This window comes from Rutidosis leptorrhynchoides, chromosome 3, assembly GCF_046630445.1.
Source record: "Rutidosis leptorrhynchoides isolate AG116_Rl617_1_P2 chromosome 3, CSIRO_AGI_Rlap_v1, whole genome shotgun sequence".
In the NCBI taxonomy this organism is placed as follows: Eukaryota; Viridiplantae; Streptophyta; class Magnoliopsida; order Asterales; family Asteraceae; genus Rutidosis; species Rutidosis leptorrhynchoides.
Genome location: NC_092335.1, coordinates 143,494,947 through 143,507,059, shown reverse-complemented (window position 1 = coordinate 143,507,059; position 12,113 = coordinate 143,494,947). Strand labels below are relative to the sequence as shown.

Genomic DNA, 12,113 nt, shown 5'->3' with positions numbered 1-12,113 from the left:
GGCTTGTAAATGAAGCTAAATGATAGGGAAAATTCTTGGATATGATCAAGTATGAAGTTAGGAGTATTTTGAGAGAGAAATGAGGGTGTAGGTATGAGAAAATGGAGTGAAGAAATGGTGTTCATTTATAAAAACGTTTTTAATTTATAAAGAAAGAAAAGGATTCCTAATTTTGTTTTCTTACTAATAATTCATACTACTTGACAAATCCTAGTTACCTCATATCTAGGGCAGTAATAATGTTGATTAGGATATTGATTTGATGTGTATATACCAATAGTAAATACGTATAGAAGCTGGGTATGATACGGGTACATATACCCTAGATATACGTATAGAAATCTTGAGGAAACGGAACGAGAATTCAAATATAGCTATCTTTTCTGAATATACTTATATTGTTTTATGTATTTAAGTCCTTAAAAAGTGATTAAATACATTATATATACGATACATGTATAAGCATTATAGATTATAAGTATATATATCAAAGAATGTTGCGTATAGTTATCGTTATGAAAACTTAAGTTAGTAGTTTCAAAATATACTTATAACTCATTGTCATTAGTACACAATGAGATGTTAAACCATCCTTAGATCATGTTAAATATATATAAATACATATATATACACAAACGTATAATTATCGTATGTTATATAGTTCGTGATATCATCGGTCATATTGGACGATCAAACGTTGTGTAAAACTCTTTTCAAAAACACAAGTCTCAACAATTTGGATTGCTTATCATGTTAGTATGGTTTAATTTATGTAAATATTAATCTCATAAGTATAATTTGGTCGGAAAATTCTGGGTCATTACAACCTTGAATTATGATATACATGTATATGTATAATATAATGGCTTTGAAATGACTTATTATACTACGTAAGAATTATTATATAATTATAATTATTATTATACGAGTTTTTGCAAATTAGATAAACAAAGGGTCTCAAATCTCAATTGTGGTTTAGTACTAAAATTATTAAATCCTTAACTATTGACAATTTCATAATTTTTTTTAGAATCTAGTAATCAGAATATATATATAAAAAAAATATATTATTTGTACATGTATATATACATATACGTTAGTAGCATTACTAATCATGCGTTTCTCATATATGGGTTTAAAACGAAAACGAAACCAATCATAAAACTCATTGTTTTGGTTTCAATTATGGGACGGTTTCGGATTTTAAACTAAAATTTTAAGAAGATTCTGGAGCTAAAAGCTCATACAAATAATACAATACATATAAGACACTATATATACTAGGATTTTTCAACATATAATTTGGAGTCAAATGAAGTATAAGTTTATAAATAGAGATGAAAACTCAGTACGTGAAAACAAAAATAAAGGTGATGAGTCTAAACTTTTATGAAATATATGTTTTCAGTTCTTCAAGTATGAGTAGTTTTGCAAAGGAAAAGGAAAATTATATATATATATATATATATATATATATATATATATATATATATATATATATATATATATATATATATATACTCGTATGAACTATAAGTCTTCAATATTTTATAATTTATATTTTAGCCTCTAAATTATTTACACCATATTACTTCATAATTTAATAAAGATTTAATATAGTTTCGAAAAGCCTAATTTTGAGTTCGGTTTTGTACATACAAGGGATTTTCATTTTAATTTAATTACATATCTAGTTCCTAAAGTATTTATTATGTCCAAAACTATAACTATAAGAATACTTGTTAAGCCTGAAATTTTAGTAGGAATATATAGAATAAAGGGTTAAATTTAGTTAAATTGTTTTATGTAGACTTCATAAAGGATTCAGGAGCATTTTATCTATCTTGAAAATTTTAGAGATTTATCAAGGTTGAGTACTAAGGTTATCTGTGTTTCTTTTTGCGCTCAAGTTTGTGTGAATTACTGCTATACACACTAAGGTGAGTCTACAATCCCTTTTTTTTATCAACATTTTTGGGATGAGATACATGCTGCTTTTGAAACTGTTTCTTAAACTATTTTTATAACTGTTTACATATTAGGCACGAGTAACTAAACGAATATACATATGAGTTCAGATCAAAAATCCCTTAGCTTGATTATATTAGTTACTTTACGTAAGCTCGACTTATAGGGACGGTACCGTTAGGTTTGACAAACCTCGCCCCAACACACAGGGGTGCTTATTTTGTTGTAACTTGTACACTTGATCGGTGTATGCTTAGAAAGGGTAAAAGGAAGACGCGTAGCGAATGAGCTATGCGCAGGTTAAAGTCTTGTAATCAAGTGCTCATAACAAATGTATAATTTTTACTTTGCTTTGAACGAAATCTCGTGGCCTAACGTACGATAAATGATTTGCTAAACCTGTAGATTCACTCAACAATTTGTTGACCTTTTGCATGTTATATCTCAGGTCCTTAGAGGTTTGCTTCCGCTGTATTTGATGACTGCTTGCATAACTGGATGAAGTCCGGCATTATTTATCTTTGTTTCAAGAAACACCTTTACATTCGCATTTGAAAACTTTTTATTTTAAATAATGTTTGTGAATTATTTATCTTGGTCATTATTGTTAAACTACTTCGAATTTCTTTATGATCAATGACAATGTTTATTAAACTTTAATGCGAATGACGTCTCATATAGAGGGCGTGACCGTTATCTGTGGGACCAGAGTTAATACGCCGTTAGTCGATTCTGACGGGGTATTACATATGGTATCAGAGCGTAACGGTTACCTAGGAATAGGCTGCATTAGAGTGTCGGACCTTAGGATACCTTCTGAGTCTAAACTGTAACCGTAGGATTAGCTTGAACTATATATGCTATGCTTATACTATTGCTTGATATTGTGCCTCATAGATGTCTGTTCGGTTCATATATGATATAACACACACATACACTTATACCGATGCTGATTCGATCTAAACGTACTATATCACGAATATTACATGCACGCACGACAAGAGATTTACACTGGACTAAGTTGATCACGCCAACTTGAACTTATGGAGTGATGTTGAATGGAAAATATGAGCTAGGGTAATATAATGACTGGGATTATATTACGATAGCTCATATAGAAGTTCGACATCGTGACATAGGGAATTAGAGGCGAGTCACAGAAAGTTAATTTGATTTATACCGCTTAGAATATGAACCTGATAATCTCTATATAACTAAAGACGTACACTACGAAGATAAATTATTATTAGAATATACCGATAGCACGTATATACGCCACGACTCATCACCACTCGACACTACTCTTCATTACCTATCACTATTTGACACCACGAAGACACTGCTTAGAAATACTCGTCATCTCGTACCACTACTCACTATTACTTACCACTAATACCACTACTACTTACTACTATCACTACTAGAATCTCTACAATTTAATACTATTTACTATGCATTACTACTCGTTGCTAGTATATTTTTACGTACCGATTTCATTGACACTAATCTGGTGTGTTATATTGTCTTGAAGATAATGCCGCCAAAGAAGATTACCCAAGCTAATGTCCGTCGGTGGATCGCCGAGGGTCTAACTGAAGCTATGACTGAACTCCGAAATGGCACCAATAGCAACAACACTACCAATACTAGTAACCAGAACAACAACAATCAGAACACCACCAATGCTCAGAATAACAACACTCAGAATACCACCAACAATGCCAACAACACTAGCAACCAGAATGACAACAACCAACAAAACAACACTACCAACACCAACACTAATCAAGGAGGATGCACCTATAAGACCTTCTTGAGCTACGAACCACACTCATTCACTGGTACTGAAGGCCCAGTTAGCCTGACACGTTGGTTCGAGAAGCTTGAATCTGTTTTTCTATCAGCGGTTGTAGGGATGCTGATAGGACCAAGTTTGCATCCTGTAAGTTGTCGGGCGGTGCTCTAACATGGTGGAATACGTATGCGACGTCTGTAGGTATGGATCAGGCTTTTGAAACTACTTGGGAGGACTTGAAAAAGAGAATGATTGAAGAGTATTGCCCGTATAATGAGATTGTGAAATGGAGAGGGAACTCCAGAACTTGAAACTGGTTGGCACTGATTTAGCTAGCTATAATAGAAGATTCTTTGAGCTTGCTCTTATGTGTCCGAACATGGTTACTCCTGAGCGCCGAAAGATCACTTTGTATGTGAAAGGGTTAACTGAGAACATCCAGGGTGGTGTAACTACTTCAAATCCAAGAACGGTACAGGAAGCCGTTGAGATGGCCCATGAATTGATGGATCAAATTGAGCAGCGAAGAAAAGCTCCTGCATCAACTGAGACAAGGTCGTTTGATAACAAAAGAAAGTGGAGTAACAATAATTCTGGAAAGAACTACAACCAGCAACCCTACAAGAAACAGGAAATAGCCAAGGGTGACACTATTGCCCCGAGTACCAACTTTGGGTATAAGGGAAAATATCTGTTATGTGTTAAGTGTAACAGGCATCACCCGGGAACTTGCAACAAGGTTTGTGATAAATGTAAGAAAAATGGGCACTTGGCCAAGGATTGTAAAGCAGGTATAAACGTTTGTTTTGGATGCGGGAAGACTGGTCATTTTAGAAAGGATTGCCCGAATGTGAACAAGAATGCTGAACCTGCTAGAGGCAGAGCTTTCAACATCAACTCCAGTGAAGCTCATGATGATCCCAAGTTAGTCACGGGTACGTTTTCACTCAACGATCATATTGTTTATGTACTATTTGACACTGGTGCTGATAGAAGTTTTATATCTAAGAATATTTGTCACAATATTAAGAACCCTATATCTCCCTTAGAAAATGTGTATGCCATAGAACTAGGGAATGGTAACATGATGAAAGATGATAAGGTTTATCGTGGTTGTACTTTGAACTTATTGGGTAAGTCCTTTACTATTGACGTGATACCAATTAAGCTGGGAAGTTTTGACCTTGTGGTCGGAATGGACTGGTTGTCTGACAACAAAGCCGAGGTAGTTTGCGACCAGAAGGCTATCCAAATTCCTATCGTTGACTGTGAACCTATGATGGTGTATGGAGAGAAGGGTAATACACGGTTACACCTCATCAACTGTTTGAAAGTCCAGAAGTACATGAAGAAAGGGTGTCTTGCAATTCTAGCTCACGTGAGCAAAGTTGAATCTGAGATCAAGAGACCTGAAGATGTTCCTATCGTCAGAGATTTTCTTGATGTTTTTCCGGAAGAATTACCTGGTCTTCCACCCCACAGAGAAGTCGAATTTCAGATTGACTTAATACCAGGAGCTGCACCTGTAGCTCGTGCTCCTTACCGACTTGCGCCTCCAGAATTACAAGAATTGTCCAGTCAACTGAATGAACTACTGGAAAAGGGTTTCATACGACCGAGTTCTTCACCCTGGGGAGCTCCAGTCTTGTTTGTTAAAAAGAAAGATGGATCCATGAGACTATGCATTGACTACAGAGACCTGAACAAATTGACAATCAAGAATCGGTATCCACTGCCGAGGATTTATGATTTATTAGATCAACTACAGGGATCCAGTTGCTACTCAAAGATTGATTTGAGATCAGGTTATCACCAAATGAGGGTTAAAGAAACCGACATTTTAAAGACAGCGTTCCGAACACGATACGGACATTATGAGTTTACAGTGATGCCATTTGGTTTGATGAACGCACCGGCAGTATTCATGGACCTCATGAACCGCGTGTGTAAGCCCTACCTAGACAAATTCGTCATTGTGTTCATCGACGATATTCTGGTATATTCCAAGAACCGAGAAGAGCATGAACAACACTTGCGTTCAGTACTGACGATGCTCAGAGATAAGCAATTGTATGCCAAATTCTCGAAATGTGATTTTTGGTTACCAGAGGTACAATTCTTTGGCCATGTTGTAGGGGCCATTGGAATACAGGTCGATCCAGCAAAGATTGAGTCGGTTAAGAATTGGGAAACTCCAAAGACGCCAACTCAGATCCGACAATTTTTGGGTCTAGCTGGTTACTACCGGAGATTCATTGAAGGATTCTCTAAGATTGCCCGACCATTAACCGCGTTGACTCATAAGGGCAAGAAGTATGAGTGGTCAGAACCACAAGAAACTGCATTTCAGTTGTTGAAGGAGAAGTTAACAACTGCACCGATATTGTCTCTACCCGAGGGAAGTGAAGATTTTGTGGTTTATTGTGATCCCTTACGTCAAGGAATGGGTTGCGTGCTTATGCAACGAAATAAGGTTATTGCTTATGGATCGCGTCAATTAAAGATTCACGAGCAGAACTACACTACGCACGACCTTGAACTAGGAGCTATTGTCTTTGCACTTAAAATATGGAGACACTACCTGTATGGAACCAAGTTTACTATCTTCACCGACCATAAGAGTTTACAGCACATATTCGATCAGAAACAGCTCAACATGAGACAATGACGTTGGATGGAACTACTTAACGATTATAACTGTGAACTTCAATACCATCCGAGCAAAGCGAATGTTGTGGCGGATGCTTTAAGCAGAAAAGAGAGAGAGAAACCTCTCAGGGTTAAGGCTCTTAACATAGTTTTCCGTACAAATCTCACATCACAGATCCGTGAAGCACAACGAGAGGCCGTGAAACAAGGAAATGTCGATGTTGAATTTCTCAGAGGAATGGATAAGAAATTTGACATCAAGGAGGACGGAACACGGTACTTTGCTAATCGAATCTGGGTACCAAAGTTTGGTGGATTGAGAGAACTAGTGTTGGAGGAAGCACACAAGTCAAGGTACTCAATTCATCCGGGATCAGATAAAATGTACCAAGATTTGAAGGCGTTTTATTGGTGGCCAAATTTGAAAGCTGACATTGCTACTTATGTTGGAAAGTGCCTGACTTGCGCTAAGGTCAAGGCTGAACATCAGAAACCATCAGGACTGCTGACACAACCAGAGATTCCCCAATAGAAGTGGGAATGTATTACCATGGATTTTATCACAAAGCTACCGAAAACAGTGGGAGGTTACGACACCATCTGGGTTATTGTGGATCGTCTCACTAAATCTGCTCACTTCTTACCAATAAAGGAAACTGATAAGATGGAAAAGTTGGCACAAGTTTACATAAAGGAAGTTATTTCTAGACACGGTGTGCCTGTGTCCATCATCTTTGATCGCGACAGCCGATTTATTTCAAGGTTCTGGCAAACTTTACAGAAAGCAATGGGGACTCGTTTGGATATGAGTACAGCATATCACCCCCAGACAGATGGCCAAAGTGAAAGAACCATTCAAACCCTAGAAGACATGTTGAGGGCATGTGTCATCGATTTCGGAAACGGATGGGATAAACATCTACCACTGGCAGAATTCTCATACAATAACAGTTACCACACGAGCATAAAGGCCGCGCCTTTTGAAGCACTTTATGGCAGAAAGTGCAGGTCTCCCGTATGTTGGACTGAAGTAGGGGATAATCAACTAACAGGTCCTGAGATCATACATGAAACAACTGAGAAGATCGTCCAAATACAAGAGAGACTGAAAACGGCTCGAAGTCGTCAAAAGAGTTATGCCGACGCTGGAAGGCGAGAGTTAAAATTTCAGATTGGAGACAAAGTCATGCTTAAGGTATCACCCTGGAAGGGTGTGGTGCGTTTTGGTAAACGAGGCAAGCTAAGTCCAAGATATATTGGACCATTTGAGATAACAGAAAGAATCGGACCGGTAGCGTACAGGCTGAAGCTACCGCAAGAACTCAGCAAAATTCATGACACTTTTCACGTTTCTAACTTAAAGAAATGCTTATCGGACAAAAGTCTAGTAATTCCTTTGGAGGAAATACAAGTTGACAACAAACTTCATTTCGTGGAAGAGCCTGTCGAAATCATGGACCGCGAGGTCAAACAGTTAAAGCAAAGCAGAATATCGATAGTTAAAGTTCGGTGGAACGCCCGTCGAGGAGCAGAATTCACGTGGGAATGTGAAGACCAGATGAGACAAAAATATCCGCAACTATTTCCTGAGGAAACGACTTCGGCGGACGTGCACTAAAATTTCGGGACGAAATTTTCTTTAAGGAGTAGGTAATGTCACAACCCTAATTTTTTCGATTCAACTTTCCTTTGCAACATATTATATTCCGTTATAATTTTCATTGATGATAATTGGTATTTATCATACATTTCATGGGTTGCATTTTAGACGTCTAAGTTACTCATAGTTTCGAGCATCGAACTACAACTTTGGTCACTACCACAATCTGCAAAATCACTTTTAAGGAATATCTTATAATGGACCAAGATGTAAACTGACTAAGTACATATATATTTTATATATTTTTATTAGATAGAGTAAATAGAAAAATAAATAAACAATGAACTTAACTTATTGTAAATATCGATATTGTATATGGATTCTAGCAAAATCACCACAAATGTTAAATGTTAGCACCTCAAATTCCATTAACATAAACAAATATAATTGTTGAGTCAGAACCCATGAGAGCTTAAAGACACCAAATTCCATAGACATAAGACAACCTTTAACATTTAAAATCATAATAATATAATGGATTGTGGACATCATGGATTAATTGATAATAAACAAGTTGTAACTTTGTGATAAGATTTAAAAGTTGGAGTAGTTGGTTCTTTTGAGCTGTCAGTGAGACAAACGATTAATTAGTTACAAATGATAAATAACAATTGCATACGCCTAAATTAGAGTTAGTCAACAAACACGTCCCCTCGCCTCTTCCTTTTATCATGATTTTTCAGTCACTTCAAGTTATATATTACCTCTTATACACCTTATTCATTACTCAATAATATTAGTAACATTCACAATCAAAATCAAAATTGGTAGAAAGACAGAAACATGTACGGATGCAACTCAAACGTGAACGACAAGTTCTACGTCTTCATTGGTTATATTTCGATTTAGCTTTGAAGGTATTCCCCATTATAACTTAAATGTTAATCATCTAGTTTTATAAAATATTTAAATCGAAACAAAGAAAAACTAACTATTAATGTCGTTCGTTTTTGTTGATCGTATCATGAACTTTGTGGTTCATGTCCATAACTTATGTTTTTAATAATGAAACTGAGGTTCTTAAAAATATAATAATTCACAGAATTTTGAAGAGATTGATTTGAGCCATGTGAACTAGATTATGTTATATTATAAATGGTCACCTTGAATTATGATATACATGTATATGTATAATATAATGGCTTTAAAATGACTTATTATACTACGTAAGAATTATTATATAATTATAATTATTATTATACGAGTTTTTGCAAATTAGATAAACAAAGGGTCTCAAATCTCAATTGTGGTTTAGTACTAAAATTATTAAATCCTTAACTATTGACAATTTCATAATTTTTTTTAGAATCTAGTAATCAGAATATATATAAAAAAAATATATTATTTGTACATGTATATATACATATACGTTAGTAGCATTACTAATCATGCATTTCTCATATATGGGTTTAAAACGAAAACGAAACCAATCATAAAACTCATTGTTTCGGTTTCAATGATGGGACGGATTCGGATTTTAAACTAAAATTTTAAGAAGATTCTGGAGCTAAAAGCTCATACAAATAATACAATACATATAAGACACTATATATACTAGGATTTTTCAACATATAATTTCGAGTCAAATGAAGTATAAGTTTATAAATAGAGATGAAAACTCAGTACGTGAAAACAAAAATAAAGGTGATGAGTCTAAACTTTTATGAAATATATGTTTTCAGTTCTTCAAGTATGAGTAGTTTTGCAAAGGAAAAGGAAAATTATATATATATATATATACTCGTATGAACTATAAGTCTTCAATATTTTATAATTTATATTTTAGCCTCTAAATTATTTACTCCATATTACTTCATAATTTAATAAAGATTTAATATAGTTTCGAAAAGCCTAATTTTGAGTTCGGTTTTGTACATACAAGGGATTTTCATTTTAATTTAATTACATATATCTAGTTCCTAAAGTATTTATTATGTCCAAAACTATAACTATAAGAATAATTGTTAAGCCTGAAATTTTAGTAGGAATATATAGAATAAAGGGTTAAATTTAGTTAAATTGTTTTATGTAGACTTCATAAAGGATTCAGGAGCATTTTATCTATCTTGAAAATTTTAGAGATTTATCAAGGTTGAGTACTAAGGTTATCTGTGTTTCTTTTTGCGCTCAAGTTTGTGTGAATTACTGCTATACACACTAAGGTGAGTCTACAATCCCTTTTTTTTATCAACATTTTTGGGATGAGATACATGCTGCTTTTGAAACTGTTTCTTAAACTATTTTTACAACTGTTTACATATTAGGCACGAGTAACTAAACGAATATACATATGAGTTCAGATCAAAAATCCCTTAGCTTGATTATATTAGTTACTTTACGTAAGCTCGACTTATAGGGACGGTACCGTTAGGTTTGACAAACCTCGCCCCAACACACAGGGGTGCTTATTTTGTTGTAACTTGTACACTTGATCGGTGTATGCTTAGAAAGGGTAAAAGGAAGACGCGTAGCGAATGAGCTATGCGCAGGTTAAAGTCTTGTAATCAAGTGCTCATAACAAATGTATAATTTTTACTTTGCTTTGAACGAAATCTCGTGGCCTAACGTACGATAAATGATTTGCTAAACCTGTAGATTCACTCAACAATTTGTTGACCTTTTGCATGTTATATCTCAGGTCCTTAGAGGTTTGCTTCCGCTGTATTTGATGACTGCTTGCATAACTGGATGAAGTCCGGCATTATTTATCTTTGTTTCAAGAAACACCTTTACATTCGCATTTGAAAACTTTTTATTTTAAATAATGTTTGTGAATTATTTATCTTGGTCATTATTGTTAAACTACTTCGAATTTCTTTATGATCAATGACAATGTTTATTAAACTTTAATGCGAATGACGTCTCATATAGAGGGCGTGACCGTTATCTGTGGGACCAGAGTTAATACGCCGTTAGTCGATTCTGACGGGGGTATTACACAAATCCTGTTCATTTACCTTTTCCTTATTCTTACCTCTTTGTGTAATCGAATTAGCTAAAAACCTATGAATTACTCTTAACTCTACTCTATCTATATCCAAATAAGAGTAATTTCCCCCTTTAAATCGGTGATGGCTAGTAATTTGACTCCATACACCATGCGGATCAAAATTTTCATCAATCTTTCTACCATTTAATATCAACCCTCTATAATCGGCAGATGCTAACTCCTCAGGCGTATATATACGTAAGGCCTGAGCCATGTCTAGTAAAGACATGTGGCGCATCGAACCTCCTAACAAAAATCTAATAAAAGATCGATCGGTTAAACTAGCTACCCGATCATTTATTTCTATACTACATAATAATTCTTCACACCATACTTTATATACAGGTCTACGCATGCTGAATAATCGTACCCAATCGTTAAAAGTAGAATTACCATACCTCTGTGTAAGTAATTCTCTAATTGGCCCGGCCAATTCTACAGCTTCTAATGGTCCCCATTCTATTACTCTAGGTACTTCAACAACTTTAGAATGAAGAGTATGCAAGCCCCTTTGGTATTTTGGATAATCTATCAAAGTCTGTCAAATCTCAAGTTCGGGTGCAAATCTTCCAAGTGCATATCAGAAAATGTCATAACAGGATGAGGTATATCTTGTTTATAGTAGTTATCAACCTCCTGTTGTTCAGCATTCTCAGCAGGAGCATTCGAGATCCACAAGCTTATCCATAAATGACAACCTAGATATCATTCACTTACGACCGTGAGTAGCGATGAAGTTCACATGAATTGTACATTATCTTTGATTAACCTTCACTTTAGGTTTATATGTTATTATATATGTTATATTATATTTATTAATGTATTAACAATTTGATTATCTTATATTATATACTATAAGTTATTATTATTAAATTAGTATAGTTATAAAATAAGTGTTTATTAATAATGTATTGTTATTAACTTACATTATAAGCATTATACTTTATTATATAGTATACTTAGTTATTAACCGTAAGTTATAATAATAATATTAATTTAGTATATGTAATATACTTATGTTAATCAAAAATCATACTAATATATGTTAATTC

General features: G+C 34.6%; 1 protein-coding gene across 3 annotated transcripts; it reads left to right on the top strand.

Moving 5' to 3' along the window:
• The first annotated feature begins 3,514 nt into the window (after positions 1 to 3,514).
• LOC139896878 (uncharacterized) lies at positions 3,515 to 10,922 on the top strand. Of its 3 annotated transcripts, none has more exons than XM_071879525.1 (2): positions 3,515 to 4,698; positions 10,711 to 10,922. In XM_071879525.1, exons 1-2 carry the CDS (start codon positions 4,050 to 4,052, stop codon positions 10,716 to 10,718), a joined length of 657 nt encoding a protein of 218 aa, XP_071735626.1. In that variant the 5' UTR covers positions 3,515 to 4,049; the 3' UTR covers positions 10,719 to 10,922. The 3 variants fall into 3 exon arrangements, 1 of the variants encoding a protein (XP_071735626.1); XR_011776350.1 differs by lacking the exon at positions 3,515 to 4,698 and adding an exon at positions 8,803 to 8,929; XR_011776351.1 differs by lacking the exons at positions 3,515 to 4,698; positions 10,711 to 10,922 and adding exons at positions 8,803 to 8,929; positions 10,105 to 10,228.
• Positions 10,923 to 12,113: the final 1,191 nt, after the last annotated feature.

What these genes read in the sequence shown, in the direction of transcription:
- LOC139896878 (XM_071879525.1), top strand. Translation starts at nt 4,050, where the DNA reads ATGGAGAGGGAACTCCAGAACTTGAAACTGGTTGGCACTGATTTAGCT.